General features: G+C 44.2%; 1 protein-coding gene across 1 annotated transcript in view; it reads right to left on the bottom strand.

The window, feature by feature from the left end:
* Window positions 1-419: 419 nt before the first annotated feature.
* tepsin (TEPSIN adaptor related protein complex 4 accessory protein) overlaps window positions 420-18,178 on the bottom strand; it is a 32,347-nt gene continuing 14,588 nt past the window's right edge. Inside the window, 7 exon segments of the mRNA XM_084338413.1 lie at window positions 420-1,269; window positions 4,083-4,217; window positions 4,316-4,394; window positions 5,771-5,884; window positions 7,784-7,973; window positions 11,970-12,158; window positions 13,131-13,202. Of these exon segments, the coding sequence (XP_084194539.1) occupies window positions 472-1,269; window positions 4,083-4,217; window positions 4,316-4,394; window positions 5,771-5,884; window positions 7,784-7,973; window positions 11,970-12,158; window positions 13,131-13,202 (1,577 nt within the window). The 3' untranslated portion in view covers window positions 420-471.

Raw genomic sequence — 18,178 nt, forward strand, 5'->3', positions numbered from 1 at the left:
CGCACTGTAGTGAATCGGAAAACCTTTTAACCTCACATATATCCCTCCGCCGCGTGGGTGATGCCCACATGATTGGAGTGATCCAATGGAGGGAAAGATAAGTGCAGAATACCTTTAATACAAAATTAAACTCGTAGCCCAACAAACTGAGAAAAACCAGTCCGGGCAGGTCACTACTGATGACAGTAGTCCATACCCTAAAAGGGCTAAGCTAGAGCGTTGTAGTTTTTCGTCTCCTAAGAGAGACAACCCGCTGCCCAGTTTGGGCAGTTTGGAGAGGGAACCACACGAGAGCGTTACATACTCTAATACCATATAACATGAAAAGGCCATATTGCTTTATGCTTCTGCAAATACAGAGGTTGTTTTATAATAACCCGGAAACGATGCAAATTCTGACCGGGAATAATACCCTCTTGATGACATCATCGTTTTTTTAACCATTTCAGTTTGGTTTGTATTAATAAAAAGTCAAAAGTTGAGAAACGAGAAGGCAGACGCTGGTTGGCTGTTGTCGGACGCGACATCATCACACACTGTTGGAGAAGGCAGAGGAGGAGGCGGGTCCATTGAGATGATGTCCGAATGATCCGCAGCTAAGCGCTCCCCCCGTCCGTCTCCTCCCGCCACCACGTGCGTCTCGGTCCGCGAGTCTCGTCTCTCTGCGGGGGGCGTCGTGTGGCACAGAGACGACGTGCCTCTGCTCACCAGCTCCATGCCGCTGAACAGAGACAGTCTGCCCGGCGAGGGCTGCGAGGGCTGGGGCTCTGAGGCTGGGAGAGAGCCCCCGCCGTCAGTCTGGATCTCCTGTTCTTCAACAACAACAACAACATCCGATTTCAACCGAGACTCACTAGTCCTCCTAAGAGACTCCACCTGGCTCTCCTCAGACTCTTCATCCTGACTCAAAGACGTTCTCTCCTCGTCCTCGTCGTTCACGAGCCGCCCCGTCGACGAAGCCCTCCTCCTCCAGTCCAAGTCCAGACTCGACGGTGGAGACGGGCGGCTTGTTAGGGGGCGAGTTTGATCTCCGGACGACGGTTCTTCGGACCACCGGAGGTTTCCGTCCCGGTGGTGGCGACCCCCCTGGTGGTGGAGGTCGGCGACTCCGGCGGGCTGGGTGGGTAGTAAGGGGGCGCGGTGGTGTGTGTGGGAGGGCTGCGGTAGGTCAGCGTCGGCCAGGGGAAGGAGGGTACCGCCGGGTACCGTGTCCTGCCTGGAGGTACGTGACGCAGGGCCGCCCATCAGAGCCTCGAACTGCCGCAGGATCTGTTGGGGGGGGGGGGGGGGGCGATAGGGAACAAACAGATTCTCCATCTATACACCCGCAAATGAAGCACAAGGGGATTCTGTAATCACGGTGCCTTTGTGTTGTGTGTGTTTATTTTTTTTTATTATCCGATTTGGCTCAAATTAGGTGGATAGGTTGATTGACAGTCAGCCAATGATCTGCACTACTGAATTTATTTTATTTCAAGATCGATGGTGATTGATGGTGATTGTGACTAGGGGTGGAGGGGGGGGAAATCGATACGTAGTAGTATCGCGATACTTTGCGTGGCGATACTGTATCGATACAGGGATGCCAAGTATCGATATTTAATTATTCATAAAAAAATATTAAAAACATTTTGTATAAGGAAGTTGAATTGTTCATTTCAATACCTGTAATAGTACAGTAGTCCACACACACGCACACACACACACACACACGTGTGCATTCAGTTAAGTTGGAATATGACTGTAATACAAACAGTTCAGTTTGTCAGGTACATGCAACACAGATTACAGTGTTGACATCCGTCTGTTGAGAAAACACCACGTTCTGCAATAAAAATGATTGAAGTGAGATGAACAGACTGAACTTTATTTTATTAGATAAAACATGTTGACAGTTTTACTTTGCAGTTGGAAAAAAGGTAATAAATCGCAATATATTGCAATATTAATATCGCAATACTCAGCATATCGCAATATATTTAGTATCGCAATACTATCGTATCGTGACTCAAGTATCGTGATGGTATCGTATCGTGAGGCCTCTGGTGGTGATGCCCACCCCTAGTTGTGACCCCCAAGGTTTGGGACCGAGTGACGCTGAGGTGGCTGGACGTGAGGGAGGTTGATGCGAGGTCTACTCAGACCACGTGACATCATGCCGTTCTCCTAAATCAGGGGTCGGGAACCTATGGCTCGCGAGCCATATATGGCTCTTCTGGTGACAGCATATGGCTCCCAGACATTTTTGAGTAAAACATTTTTTTTTTTTTTTTTTTTTTTTTAATACTTGTGATATTTCTTAATAATACTGTGTCATTTTAAAGTAAAGAGAAATTAGTTTTGAAGATACAGCTAATAGTATCTGTAGCTGAAGATATAGCAAGCAGAGCTGGCGAGGGAACACAAGTGGACAGAAATTAAAAATCTTCAACCTGATTCTTAAAACTTGGAACGAGCTTCCTGTGACATACTGTACCACACAATGCAGCGTGAGTATTGCCGTATTGACCATGTTTGGCTCTACATATGCATGTGGGCAGTCATTCTCGCATATGAGGAACATTAAGACCAACCTACGCTCACGTTTAACTGATGGAAGCCTCAACGCCTGCATGAAGCTCAACCTCACCACGTATGAACCAGACTACAAGGCCATCAGCAAAACCATGCAGCACCAGAAGTCGCATTAAAAGTAAGACATATTTAATTTATTATTATGTTAAAATGAAATATTTTTAGAAATATTTGGCTTTTATGGCTCTCCCAGTCAAAAAGGTTCCTGACCCCTGTCCTAAATGTTCCTGAGGAGGGCCGGCCTATAGGTTGACTTGTGCTGTCAGTCAGAGAGGCTAATATATAGGAGGAGGAAAGATATCAGCCGTGAACATTAATAGGAGGCGATGGGGCTCACTAAAAGGTCAACGGTCATTGGCGAAACGGACATGTGCAATAGCAATCAACCGCTTAAATATTATATTTTCAATCTGATGTCGTAACTGGCTAAATCGTTTGAGCTAGCTAAACCTCGTTTCCTGTAAATCGTCAAAGAGGTGAAATACGTCGTCGTCGTACACCCAAAATATAACAAAAATCACATATATATATATATATCATCTGAATGACATCAAACAAGCCTCCTCTACTTTTAGTGGTATACGTGTTTTTACGTCTCACTCCGTTCGCCTCGTAGAGTCCCAGGTCTGCTCGTTCTCCCAGAGCTGGTGACGGACGTAGCGAGGGAGCTTCACGTCTGGGTTCCTCCGTGTCTCAGCTGTAGTAGTGTGGTCGTAACACCTCTCTGGGGGACGCTCTAGTTCTCTGTTATGTTCTAGTTCTCTGTTATGTTCTAGTTCTCCGTTATGTTCTAGTTATGTTCTAGTTCTCCGTTATGTTTTAGTTCTCCGTTATGTTCTAGTTCTGTTATATTCTAGTTCTGTTTTTTTTTTATTTTTTTATTATATCTTTTCCCCCCTCCTTTTTCCTCCGATTTTCTCCCATCCCAATGTTAGTCGTTATGCCAATTCCCAATCCCCTTCCTGGTCGCTGCGCACTTACCCCCCACAGTCGGTCTGGGAGAGTGGAGGCTATCACGTGCTTCCTCCGACACACGTCCAGCCAATCAACCGCTTCTTTTCACCTGGCAGCGCGAATTCTCACTGAGAGCGTGGAAGGATCACACTACCCCCCTTAGATCCTATCCGCGCTTAGCAGGCGCCCCGACCGAACTGTAGGAGTCGCTGTTTACAACGACCCGGACCCACCCCGCCAGCTTCTCCCACCCTCTAATACTGCCAATTGTATTAGTGTGAACGGCCAGCCAAGCTGGTGACAACCCCGGAGCTGTGAGCTGGATTCGAACAGGCGAATCCAGCGTCTCCGGCGTTGGTGACGAACGCAATCTCCGTTACGCCACCTGACCGCCCTATTCTAGTTCTGTTCTAGTTCTCTGTTAAGTTCTAGTTCTGTTAAGTTCTAGTTCTCTGTTAAGTTCTAGTTCTGTTATGTTCTAGTTCTGTTAAGTTCTACTTCTCTGTTAACCTCTACTTCTCTGTTATGAGTGGAGCCCTCTCCCTCCCCCTCACCTTGGTGGCTTTATTGGCCACTGGTCCTGGGGCTCCATCGCTCAGCTGGACCAGCCTCCGTTGGGTAGCCCCAAAGATATGCTCCAGAGAGAGTAGGTCAGAGGTCATGAGGCAGGCCACGGCACACAGCACCCTCTGGAGGACAGGAGGGATACAAATACGGCACACACATTACAGTTCCAGTGCAGACAGAATCCTTGGCGTTACTTTGTTAAAACGTTATAGTTTAGTACCATGTGCACGGTGCTGGAGGCCTCCTGGAGTCTGCGTGAGAGCAGCTCCACCACCACCTCACAGTTCAGGCTGGAGCACCTGCAGACGAGGACAGAGAGACACATCTGTGAAAACAAACTCCCTGTGACGGCATACATACTGTATTATGTATATTATATAAACACTAGAGAAATACAGAAATGAGCAATGAGGATAAACAAAGTTATGTTATATTGTGTTCTGTGGTGCTGTACTGTATTCACTGCCGTCAAGCGAATCAAGTTTTTATTTCTTCGTACTATAAGTAAAAGTATTATTCTATATTGCATTATACTAAATTGTGTTATATCTAGTCAAATGAATGGAAGAACAAATGTAAATGTAAGGGGGTAGGGATCAATAAGCTTAGCTACTCCTTTTTTGGACATGTCTGCTAACTAAATACATTGCTCTTGACTTTTTGTTTATAATTCCTTTTTAAAAATTTTTTTTTTTATTGTTTTTAAATTGTTTTATTCTTTTTTGTTTGTTATGATTGTTCTGTTTGACGGAGCTAGATACCGTGATTTGTTTGGAGGAATATGGAGAATACATGTTCAAAAATAAAGTTTTTCATTCATTCATTCATTCATTCATTCATTCATTCATTCATATAAACACTAGGCACGTATGGAAAAGAGGAGCATTGTGTGTACTCCGTTTACTTTTATTCAAATTCTTTATTGCCTATATTCATTGTAACATATACAGTAATATAACCGATAGGGCATACAGACCCTTTGTTTATTTTTCTCATATTTTTATATTCAGAGTTAATTATATTGTTTACACCGTTTCTTTTTTCTCATATTTTCCTATATTTATGTCTTCTACTATTATTATTATCCTGCCCATACCTCCCCTTCCCCCTCCCCCATGCTGCTATGACGCCTGAATTTCCCCAAGGGGATCAATAAAGGAATATCTTATCTTAATTAGGGATGCTCGATATTGGCTTTTTTACCGATATACCGATATTGTCCAACTCTTAATTTCCGATATCAACCGATACCAATATATGCAGGGTTTCCCCCCCCCCCCCAAAAACGGAATAATTTCAGGTAATTAACATTGCATATCTCTTGTTGTGGAATTAACACAACATTATGCATACTTTTGACAATAAATAAAATCTGAATTTGTTCTTACTTGCTTGCCTGGGTAAATAAAGGTTATAGAAACGTTTTCTTTTTTTAAACAGATACCGATATTTTCCGATATCACATTTTAATGCCGATATCGGCCGAGATAATATCGGTAGGCCGATAATATCAGACATCCCTAATCTTAATTGATCAAACCCCCGTCCAAACTCTATTTGTCTGAGGGAAGCAACAGTTGGTGGATCGAGATAAGAGGGTGGGGTTTGGCTTGGGTAACCCTAACCCTAACCCGTTGCACGCTGAGATCCTCCATCTGATCTGTTGTGTACTAACTCTTTGATGAAGCGCTGGCTCTCCTCTCTGGACAGGAAGACCCTGGAGCCTTCGGTCAGCCGGCTGATCAAGCCCGTCTCCTGCCCACAGTCGCCCAGCTGCATGGCCTCCACCCTGGGGACGGTGGCGGAAACCACAGCAGAAGGAGAAGGCATCAGTGGTGGTACTCTTTTGACTACACTAGCTAGAGATGCTGTAGTATTTGTCATACAAGCAACTACAGATAAGAGGCAGAAAGGTCTATTCCACAGGATGAACTCATTAACTTGTTACCAGTATGCCAGTATACCAGTATGGTACCAGTATGGTACCAGTATGCCAGTATACCAGTATGGTACCAGTATGCCAGTATGGTACCAGTATAGTACCAGTATGGTACCAGTATGTCAATATGGTACCAGTATGCCAGTATGTTACCAGTATGGTACCAGTATGGTACCAGTATGCCAGTATGTTACCAGTATGGTACCAGTATGCCAGTATGTTACCAGTATGGTACCAGTATGGTACCAGTATGCCAGTATGTTACCAGTATGGTACCAGTATGCCAGTATGTTACCAGTATGGTACCAGTATGGTGCCAGTATGCCAGTATGTTACCAGTATGGTACCAGTATGCCAGTATGTTACCAGTATGCCTGTATGGTACCAGTGATAGTTTTAATTCATTGATCTGATGTCAGTATCTTATATATCTTTAGGCTGTACACTGGTCTCTGTGTCTCTATGTAGAAACGGGGCCCCGTGGACAGCACTGGACACAGATGCGAGATCATGTATCAGAACATGCAAAATCCCACACACACACCAGCACACACACACACACACACACACAAGCACACACCACACAAACATCCATACATACACACAGAGAGACATACACACACCCCCTCCCCTTTTGCAAGAGTGTCGGTTATACATGCAAAACCATGTCCCTCACTCTAGCACACACACACACCGACACACACACACTCACACACACACACCAACACACATGCACACACACAAATTATATGCCGTTGAGGGGTGATAAGGAGAGCGGAGGAATATTGAAAACAGCCCCTCCTTCTACTCTGCGTCCCGCCTAAAATCCTTTGTCCTCAAGGTATGACGCGACAATAATCAATCATCAAGTCAGGAAAGAGGTTGGTCTATGTACTACTGTATAAAAGTGTGTGGCTGTCTGTCGTCAAGGGCCATTCTGCGGTTGTATTCAAGCAGGTGGTCCGGATTGAGAGCTATCCTTCCTGTGTTCTCTGTGTACTTTGAGATAAAAACCTTGCAGGCATCTGACTCCAGACTCAACTTGTGTCTCACCGCTTCATTCAATAAAAGAACTTAGGTTACAGTATTGGAGGAGGCCAGTGACCGAATTTCCTTTCACCAGTATGCCAGTATGTTACCAGTATGCCAGTATGGTACCAGTATGCCAGTATGTTACCAGTATGGTACCAGTATGCCAGTATGTTACCAGTATGCCAGTATGGTACCAGTATGCCAGTATGTTACCAGTATGGTACCAGTATGCCAGTATGTTACCAGTATGCCTGTATGGTACCAGTATGCCAGTATGTTACCAGTATGCCTGTATGGTACCAGTATGCCAGTATGTTACCAGTATGCCAGTATGCCAGTATGCCAGTATGGTACCAGTATGCCAGTATGTTACCTGTATGGTACCAGTATGCCAGTATGCCAGTATGCCAGTATGGTACCAGTATGCCAGTATGTTACCTGTATGGTACCAGTATGCCAGTATGTTACCTGTATGCCTGTATGACTTACTGCCAGTGTCTTTACACCTGTATCACTGTACATATTAATACTACAACTCTGTACATACATCTGATTAGAAGCACTATTACTCAGTAGTACTAATTTATATATACCATATACCCAGTTTAATCACGTGTACATTACTGTTGCACTTTACTGCTACATTTGCAATGTGGTCGGATGCCAGACGTCTCTTCTCGTTGTGCCGTACTTTACTGTAATCTAATCTTAACTCACCGTTCCGACAGATCACCGCTGCTCTCTCTACTGGCCCCCGATTGGCTCCCAGTGCCGCCCGACTTGCTGCTCCTGCCCCCCGAGGCCCTGCTATTGGCTGCGTTGTCCTGAGAGGAGTTGTGAGACGAGCTGTTGCTGCTGTCAATCTCCTCCCACCCGCCCCCGACCTGCCCTGGGCAGCGCTGAATCACTGGAACAAGAGGAGGAGGAGGAGAAGATACATTTATATATTCATATTTACTGCATATATATCTGTCTGAACCTGCATACCAGCTTACTAGTTACGTTGCTGGCCAGTATGACTTACTACCATAGTGTCTTCTTTATACCTGTATCACTGTACATAATAATAATAATACAACAGCTCTGTACATACTGTACATCTGATTAGCACTATACTCGGTAGTACTCATTCATATATTTTATATCCAGTTTAATCACCTGTACATTGTATATTACTATTGCATTTTACGGTTACATTTGCACGCCGTTTCTACAAACACACATTTTGAAGTTCATTGATATGGTAAACTTTGAAACTCTGCAAGTTATGTACAAAGAGTGCGAGAGTGAGAGTGAGATAGAGTGAGAAGCTAAACACAACAACTTGTATGCTGTGGCTCGGCTTAACCCAAGCCTTGTGAGAGTAACTGCCCTGCAGGTAGTAACACCAGCGCCTGACCTTTGTGTCTCTGTGAGGGGGCATGTTGTAGTGTTCATGCCTAACCTTTGTGTCTGTGAGGGGGCATGTTGTAGTGTTCATGCCTAACCTTTGTGTCTGTGAGGGGGGGGCATGTTGTAGTGTTCATGCCTAACCTTTGTGTCTGTGAGGGGGCATGTTGTAGTGTTCATGCCTAACCTTTGTGTCTGTGAGGGGGCATGTTGTAGCGTTCATGCCTAACCTTTGTGTCTGTGAAGGGGCATGTTGTAGTGTTCATGCCTAACCTTTGTCTCTGCGAGGGGGCATGTTGTAGCGTTCATGCCTAACCTTTGTGTCTCTGTGAGGGGGGGGCATGTTGTAGTGTTCATGCCTAACCTTTGTGTCTCTGTGAGGAGGCATGTTGTAGTGTTCATGCCTAACCTTTGTGTCTCTGTGAGGGGGCATGTTGTAGTGTTCATGCCTAACCTTTGTGTCTGTGAGGGGGGCATGTTGTAGTGTTCATGCCTAACCTTTGTGTCTGTGTGAGGGGGCATGTTGTAGTGTTCATGCCTAACCTTTGTGTCTCTGTGAGGGGGCATGTTGTAGTGTTCATGCCTAACCTTTGTGTCTCTGTGAGGGGGCATGTTGTAGTGTTCATGCCTAACCTTTGTGTCTCTGCGAGGGGGCATGTTGTAGTGTTCATGCCTAACCTTTGTGTCTGTGAGGGGGCATGTTGTAGTGTTCATGCCTAACCTTTGTGTCTCTGTGAGGGGGCATGTTGTAGCGTTCATGCCTAACCTTTGTGTCTCTGCGAGGGGGCATGTTGTAGTGTTCATGCCTAACCTTTGTGTCTGTGAGGGGGCATGTTGTAGTGTTCATGCCTAACCTTTGTGTCTGTGAGGGGGGCATGTTGTAGTGTTCATGCCTAACCTTTGTGTCTGTGAGGGGGCATGTTGTAGTGTTCATGCCTAACCTTTGTGTCTGTGAGGGGGCATGTTGTAGTGTTCATGCCTAACCTTTGTGTCTCTGTGAGGGGGCATGTTGTAGTGTTCATGCCTAACCTTTGTGTCTGTGAGGGGGCATGTTGTAGCGTTCATGCCTAACCTTTGTCTCTGTGAGGGGGCATGTTGTAGCGTTCATGCCTAACCTTTGTGTCTGTGAGGGGGGGCATGTTGTAGTGTTCATGCCTAACCTCTGTGTCTGTGAGGGGGCATGTTGTAGCGTTCATGCCTAACCTTTGTGTCTGTGAGGGGGGCATGTTGTAGTGTTCATGCCTAACCTCTGTGTCTCTGTGAGGGGGCATGTTGTAGTGTTCATGCCTAACCTTTGTGTCTGTGAGGGGGCATGTTGTAGTGTTCATGCCTAACCTTTGTGTCTGTGAGGGGGCATGTTGTAGTGTTCATGCCTAACCTTTGTGTCTGTGAGGGGGCATGTTGTAGTGTTCATGCCTAACCTTTGTGTCTCTGCGAGGGGGCATGTTGTAGTGTTCATGCCTAACCTTTGTGTCTCTGTGAGGGGGCATGTTGTAGTGTTCATGCCTAACCTTTGTGTCTGTGAGGGGGCATGTTGTAGCGTTCATGCCTAACCTTTGTCTCTGTGAGGGGGCATGTTGTAGCGTTCATGCCTAACCTTTGTGTCTGTGAGGGGGCATGTTGTAGCGTTCATGCCTAACCTTTGTCTCTGTGAGGGGGCATGTTGTAGTGTTCATGCCTAACCTTTGTGTCTCTGTGAGGGGGGCATGTTGTAGTGTTCATGCCTAACCTTTGTGTCTGTGAGGGGGCATGTTGTAGTGTTCATGCCTAACCTTTGTGTCTCTGCGAGGGGGCATGTTGTAGTGTTCATGCCTAACCTTTGTGTCTGTGAGGGGGCATGTTGTAGTGTTCATGCCTAACCTTTGTGTCTCTGTGAGGGGGCATGTTGTAGTGTTCATGCCTAACCTTTGTATCTCTGTGAGGGGGCATGTTGTAGTGTTCATGCCTAACCTTTGTGTCTGCGAGGGGGCATGTTGTAGTGTTCATGCCTAACCTTTGTGTCAGCGAGGGGGGGGCATGTTGTAGTGTTCATGCCTAACCTTTGTGTCTGCGAGGGGGCATGTTGTAGTGTTCATGCCTAACCTTTGTGTCTGCGAGGGGGCATGTTGTAGTGTTCATGCCTAACCTTTGTGTCTCTGCCAGGGGGCATGTTGTAGTGTTCATGCCTAACCTTTGTGTCTCTGCCAGGGGGCATGTTGTAGCGTTCATGCCTAACCTTTGTGTCTCTGCGAGGGGGCATGTTGTAGTGTTCATGCCTAACCTTTTTTTAGCATCTTCGTTTTAGTTCGGAATTTTTTTTGCGTTTTTTTTTGTGTTTTCGTTTTAGTTCGTAATTGTTTTTGCTTTTTTTATTTGCGTTTTCGTTTTATTTCGTTATTTTTTTTTCGTTTTTTTAGTTCGTTCGTATTTTTGTGTTTTTTTTAGTTAGTTCTTTTTTTTGCGTTTTTTTTGTGTTTTCGTTTTAGTTCGTAAATTTTTTTGCGTTTTTTTTGTTTTAGTTTGTTCGTTTTTTTTTCGTTTTAGTACGTTCTTTTTTTGCGTTTTTTTGTGTTTTCGTTTTAGTTCGTTCGTTTTTTTGCGTTTTCGTTTTAGTTCGTTCGTTTTTTTGCGTTTTCTTTGTGTTTTCTTTTTAGTTCGTTCGTTTTTTTGCGTTTTTTTTGTGTTTTCGTTTTAGTTTGTTTGTTTTTTTGCGTTTTCGTTTTAGTTAGTTTTTTTGCGTTTTTTTTTTTAGTTTTTTCTGCTTTTTTGTGTTTTCGTTTTAGTTCGTTCGTTTTTAATTTTTTTGCGTTTTCGTTTTAGTTCGTTCGTTTTTTTGCGTTTTTTTGGTTTGTTTTTGTTTTATGCCTAACCTTTGTGTCTGTGAGGGGGGGGCATGTTGTAGTGTTCATGCCTAACCTTTGTGTCTCTGCGAGGGGGGGGCATGTTGTAGTGTTCATGCCTAACCTTTGTGTCTCTGCGAGGGGGCAGGTTGTAGTGTTCATGCCTAACCTTTGTGTCTGTGAGGGGGCATGTTGTAGTGTTCATGCCTAACCTTTGTGTCTCTGTGAGGGGGCATGTTGTAGTGTTCATGCCTAACCTTTGTGTCTGTGAGGGGGCATGTTGTAGTGTTCATGCCTAACCTTTGTGTCTGCGAGGGGGCATGTTGTAGTGTTCATGCCTAACCTCTGTGTCTGTGAGGGGGCATGTTGTAGTGTTCATGCCTAACCTTTGTGTCTCTGTGAGGGGGCATGTTGTAGTGTTCATGCCTAACCTTTGTGTCTCTGTGAGGGGGCATGTTGTAGTGTTCATGCCTAACCTTTGTGTCTGTGAGGGGGCATGTTGTAGTGTTCATGCCTAACCTTTGTGTCTGTGAGGGGGCATGTTGTAGTGTTCATGCCTAACCTTTGTGTCTGTGAGGGGGCATGTTGTAGTGTTCATGCCTAACCTTTGTGTCTCTGTGAGGGGGCATGTTGTAGTGTTCATGCCTAACCTTTGTGTGTCTGTGAGGGGGCATGTTGTAGTGTTCATGCCTAACCTTTGGGCCTGCGAGGGGGCATGTTGTAGGCACACGCCGGCACTGCCACCTCTATGGGCGTGGAGGGCGCCACCACTGCCCGGTAGTGGTTGTCATGGAGACGGATGCCCTGGTGCTCGATGGGGGGGAGAACAGCGTTGGCCACCACCTCAGCAGCCTTCTGGATCTTATCCAGCAGGGTGTCGCTGACTGCCGGGGGCAGAGAAGGACAAACAAACATGGCAGAATAGGAATTTATACTGTAAGTGGAAGGAGTGCAGTCTATGTATTTTCTCTGTAATTAGACAGGGGGGCATACCAGGAAAACACACATTATCTCAAGGTTGTCTTTTTATACAGTACAAAATGACGTGCCAAAAAAGTGTTGTACCGTAGACGTGGGCTGCTGTTCCTGGTACGTCTATCAAGCGGAGACTTTTTTATTTTTTTTTAAGAAGCCCATCTGATTTACCACAATCTGAGAGTCCTTTCAGTTAATCGAAAAAGCACCTGCATTGGTGTTTTGGTTTTTCCACATATTATAAACTGAAAATTTTCACATTTGGTAGCATCGTGCGAACAATGCCTTGGGTTGACTGAAATGACAGTTTGTGACAAATCAAGACAGGATTCTTTTTGATCCACTTTTTCTCCCCATTTTCTATTTTTCTCCCATCCCAATTTCGTATTTTCCAATTCTTCCCTCCCCTGTCTCGAACATTGCTAGACTATGCCTCCCACTGGTCGGCTGTAGTGAGGATAGAAGCCTTGCATCACGTGTCCCCTCCGGTACACGAGGAGGCAGCCTGTCGCATCTTTTCACCGCAGCAGCTCGAACTCTCAGTGGCGAGGAGTAACGCGTGGGAGGCTCACGCTGCCCCCGCTACTTCCTGCTTCCGCCGCACCGGCGTCACCCAACCGACCTGTAGGAGTCGCCGTCCACAACGTCCAATCCCCACCCACCGGCTTTCCCACCCTCTAACACTTGCCAATTGTGTTAGTATGACGACCGGCCAAGCCGGTAGCAACGCAGAGAGCTGCAGCTTGATACCAGCGTGTCCTGCGTTAGTGGCGAGCACCTTGCCCACTGCGCCACTCAGCCGCCCAAGACAGGATTCTTAAAAAGATGTGTACTGTCCCTTTAAGGCGACTAGACTAGATGCGTCTCAGGTGGTCACTCACTTGTCGCCTGCCTCCCCGGGCTGTAGCCAAAACCCTGCATACCGGACCTATGACCTGGTGCGGAACCCATACCTGAGGAGAAGACATACAACCGTAATCACAACCATGCCTTCTTGATTATGGAGACAGAGGGCGGCCTTGTTTATGTGTGGATCAGCTGATCTCGTCCCTGACCGCCCCACCATGATATACTACTGCATGTAGGGCTGTCCCCGACTAAGGATTTGGATGGTCGACTAGGATTGGCCAAAATTTGCCGTTAGTCGAATTGGTAGAATAAAAAAATTAAAAAAGTATAATATTTTTAAACGTTTTTTTATTTTTTTTTACTTTTTTATCATTCCATTTGGGTTTAATGTCTGAAGGAGTCGACTGAAGGCTCCCTGTTCCCTGCAAAAGCATGCAATTGGTCCACTGATGGATACATCTTGATATTTGTCTAGTCTAGTGTGTTCATTAGACGGGTGAAATCCTCTTTCAGTACCTCTGTGCCTGTTTTCTTAGGCAGTTAGCCTCTGGTATGCGTGCCATTAGCGTTAGCCACGCTTCTAGGCCTCTTTTCTTTTGGAAAGAATGATAAAAAAATTAAATAAAAATAAAATATTAATATTTTTATTTTATTATTTTTTTAATTATATTCGACTAAGAGGTTGGCCAGTCGACTACGCCTCCTTTCGACCGATTAGTCGACTAATCGATTAATATGGATCAGCCCTAACTGCATGTTGACTGAAATTGAACCCCCCCCCCCCCCCACGATATACTGTATGTTAATAATAATAATGATAATTAGGGCTGTCAAAATTAATGCTTTAACTTGAGATTAATTTAAATTAATTAAAGCATTAAAATAAATGAATCTAGATGAATCTATGGAGTGAAAAATCTTCAACTATTCTGAACTTTCAGCGGTATATTTGCTTGTTCTTTTTTTTGCATCGACTCATGCACCTTTTTGAAAATCATCCGACATGAAGATGGAACACATTTTTGTTGTTAATATGATTTATATTACTATTAAAATAGTATTTGAATCTAAATATACTTTCTTTGTGTTGATTTTACATTAATTCCATGATTTTACTCAAGTAAATATGTTACAAGCTTCGCGGTCTTAAGTAAAAAAAAAATGCTATTTTTAATCTAGATTAATTACAGAAAATTGTGAAATTAATTTTGTATCTATTGACAGCACTAATAATACATTATATTTGGTGGCGCCTTTCACGACACCCAAGGTCAGCTTACAGATCGTAGAAAGAAAACACAGCAAGGCAGTTAAAAGTCAAGGTTAAAAAATAAAACAAACAGGAAGTATAAAAAACAGTTAAAAGTTAAAATAACAAACAAACAGCAGGGGGTATAGGACAGTGACGGAGGTTATAGTGAATATGCGAGTTTGAACAGATGGGTTTTCAGTTGTGATTTGAATGATGAGAGTGAGTCAGACTGTCGGATGTGTGGGGGCAGGGAGTTCCAGAGTCTGGGAGCAGAGCAGCTGAACGCTTGGGCACCCATGGTGCTGAGGCGTGAGCTGGGGATGGAGAGGAGTCCAGGAGTAGAGGATGAGCGGAGGGTGCAGGAGGGGGTGTATTCCTGGAGGAGGTCAGTGATGTACAGATACAGCTCTTCAGATTCTAAAGTGGTAGAAGGGTGGTAGAAGGGCACCGAATCTGAAGAGCTTCATCTGTAGATGGGGGCTAGATTGTGGAGGGCTTTGAAGGTGAGTAGGAGGTTTTTGAAATCGATCCGGGAGTGCACAGGGAGCCAGTGTGGTTGAATGAGGACGGGGGTGATGTGGTCGGATGAGTTTGTGCGGGTGATAATCCTGGCAGCAGAGTTGACCCAAAATGAACCTCCCCCCACGATATACTGTATGTTGACCTAAAATGAACCTCCCCCCACGATATACTGTATGTTGACCCAAAATGACCCTCCCCCACAATATACTGTATGTTGACCTAAAGTGAAACTCCCCACCACGACATACTGTATGTTGACCTAAAATGAACCTCCCCCACGACATACTGTATGTTGACCTAAAATGAACCTCCCCCACGACATACTGTATGTTGACCTAAAATGAACATCCCCCACGATATACTGTATGTTGACCTAAAATGAACCTCCCCCACAATATACTGTATGTTGACCCAAAATGAACCTCCCCCACAATATACTGTATGTTGACCTAAAATGAACCTCCCCCACGATATACTGTATGTTGACCTAAAATGAACCTCCCCCCACGATATACTGTATGTTGACCTAAAATGAACATCCCCCACAATATACTGTATGTTGACCTAAAATGAACCTCCCCCCACGATATACTGTATGTTGACCTAAAATGAACATCCCCCACGATATACTGTATGTTGACCTAAAATGAACCTCCCCCACAATATACTGTATGTTGACCCAAAATGAACCTCCCCCACAATATACTGTATGTTGACCTAAAATGAACCTCCCCCACGATATACTGTATGTTGACCTAAAATGAACCTCCCCACCACGATATACTGTATGTTGACCTAAAATGAACCTCCCCCCACGATATACTGTATGTTGACCTAAAATGAACATCCCCCACAATATACTGTATGTTGACCTAAAATGAACCTCCCCCACAATATACTGTATGTTGACCTAAAATGAACCTCCCCCACGATATACTGTATGTTGACCCAAAATGAACCTCCCCCCACGATATACTGTATGTTGACCTAAAATGAACCTCCCCCACAATATACTGTATGTTGACCCAAAATGAACCTCCCCCACGATATACTGTATGTTGACCTAAAATGAACCTCCCCCCACGATATACTGTATGTTGACCTAAAGTGAACCTCCCCCCACGACATACTGTATGTTGACCGAAAATGGTCGCAGCATCAATTCAGTAGTCAAGATGTCTTGCACCTGTATTAAAGGATAACTTCGCTATTTTGGACCGTAGACCCTATTCGCGGTCTGTCTAAAACAGTGAAGTTATCCTTTAATCCTTTAAGGGCCAAGAAGCAGTGCACCGAGGAGAGCGATGACAACCGTTCTACAGCTTTCTACTGTGTGACGTTGTGTTAAAAGCTACAATGCAAAACAGAATATATATACACAGTATTCCCCGCATAATTACAGACCCAACTTGGAAAAAACAGCCTCTCATTATAGTGCCCCTACTACATGGAACTCTCTCCAGCTCTCGCTGAAGACGAAACTATCTATAACCATAGCTGTCAACCATCCCGTTTTTTCCCGGGATTGTCACGTATTTCAACCTTCCTTCCCGCCGTCATCCCGGTTCCCGTATTTTTCCCGCTTTTAATTTTTTATTATTATAAATGTTTAAAAAATGGCTGCAATTCCCCTCCGTGACGTCAGGTGGCAGCAGTGTCGATTAGAACGTTAGCACAGGAAGTCAGACCGGAAAGACGGTTGGGACCCGAAAAAGAAGAGCGACCGGATAAAGGAGGGGTTTAGCGCGAAATGTATTACATTCTACAACTACTTACAAAAGGCAGAGAAGCTTCTTCTTCTTCTTCTTCTTCTTCTTCTTCTTCTTCTTCTTCTTCTTCTTCTTCTTCTTCTTCTTCTTCTTCTTCTTCTTCTTCTTCTTCTTCTTCTTCTTCTTCTTCTTCTTCTTCTTCTTCTTCTTCTTCTTCTTCTTCTTCTTCTTCTTCTTCTTCTTCTTCTTCTTCTTCTTCTTCTTCTTCTTCTTCTTCTTCTTCTTCTTCTTCTTCTTCTTCTTCTTCTTCTTCTTCTTCTTCTTCTTCTTCTTCTTCTTCTTCTTCTTTTGTATTTTACCGGCAAAGTGGGGTTGTTCCGGGAGAGCTCACTCTCGGCCGTGGTTTCTCAGTGTATAATGTATGGTGCTCTCCCTCAACATGCGAGTAGGGTGAGACAACGCCATTCTTTAGTCCAAATAATACCCTACTTTATGCTATATTATTGTCATTCGTTTAATGTAAAGTCAGTCTTACATTGGCACTGCTTTAACGTTGCATTTACCCATACTCCATTGCTGTATTAGCAAATGTAAAGTTAATCGATACACAATGAAACAATATCTTTATCTATATCACATGTCAAAACTACTTTAATAAAAGAAGATTTCCGTTTTTCATTTCTACTCATTCATCCAAAACAAGACAGCAATTCTACTTCTGCACGCACCGGGAGAATTGAGCTCATGGCACAGATTTGGAGTTGATAGAATGGACATTGCTGTTCTTAGGAAATGTTGCACATGGGTGGAAATAATGGAAATGAACATTTCTAACATTAACATTTAGTGTATGTTTAAAGTTGATACATTGAGGCATGGTAGAATTTCACTTTATATTACAGCAGTATCCGTTTTTAACATTACAATTAGTGTCTGACACTATAGACACATGTTAAAAGTCAAAGTCAACTTTGTCATTTTCCAATTTGTGCAAGACATACAGAACATTTCAATTACGTGCCCCCCTTCCCACGGTGTATATAGAAAGAGACAATGAACACAAAAGTAACATAGGACACAATATACAACACACAGGACTATGTACAATATAAACAGTGCCTACAATTAAATTAATGAATTAATTAAATAAGAGGTAAAAGAGAACTTAGTGTAAATATTCTTTAATTTGTGTCAACGTTATAAAAATCCTATTGTATTCAACAAATTAATTATGATACACCACAATGTGCCCTTTCTATCTATTCTAAATCTATGGCCTCGCGATTCCACGGCTGCGCAGTGCAGACAATATAGACCACTACACTTCCGCGTTACATTGAAATCGGGGAGGAGATTGCGGGCGGGGGGGGCAAATGAATGAATGTGGATGAGAGCCTTGACATTAAGTGATTGCAGATACGGCTGTGGGGGTGCTAGAGACATGATCGAATAGACTTGTATGCGCCTGAATCTCCTGAACACAGCGCGAGACATTCCTAATCGATCAGAACTAAATTGGCAGCGAAAAAGACCGTTTTTAAGCATCGATTCCCCATGCACATGCGCAGATTGGCCACGGACTGTGACGCAACGCACA

This window comes from Notolepis coatsorum (assembly GCF_963971535.1).
Source record: "Notolepis coatsorum genome assembly, contig: SUPER_10_unloc_2, whole genome shotgun sequence".
NCBI lineage: Eukaryota > Metazoa > Chordata > Actinopteri > Aulopiformes > Paralepididae > Notolepis > Notolepis coatsorum.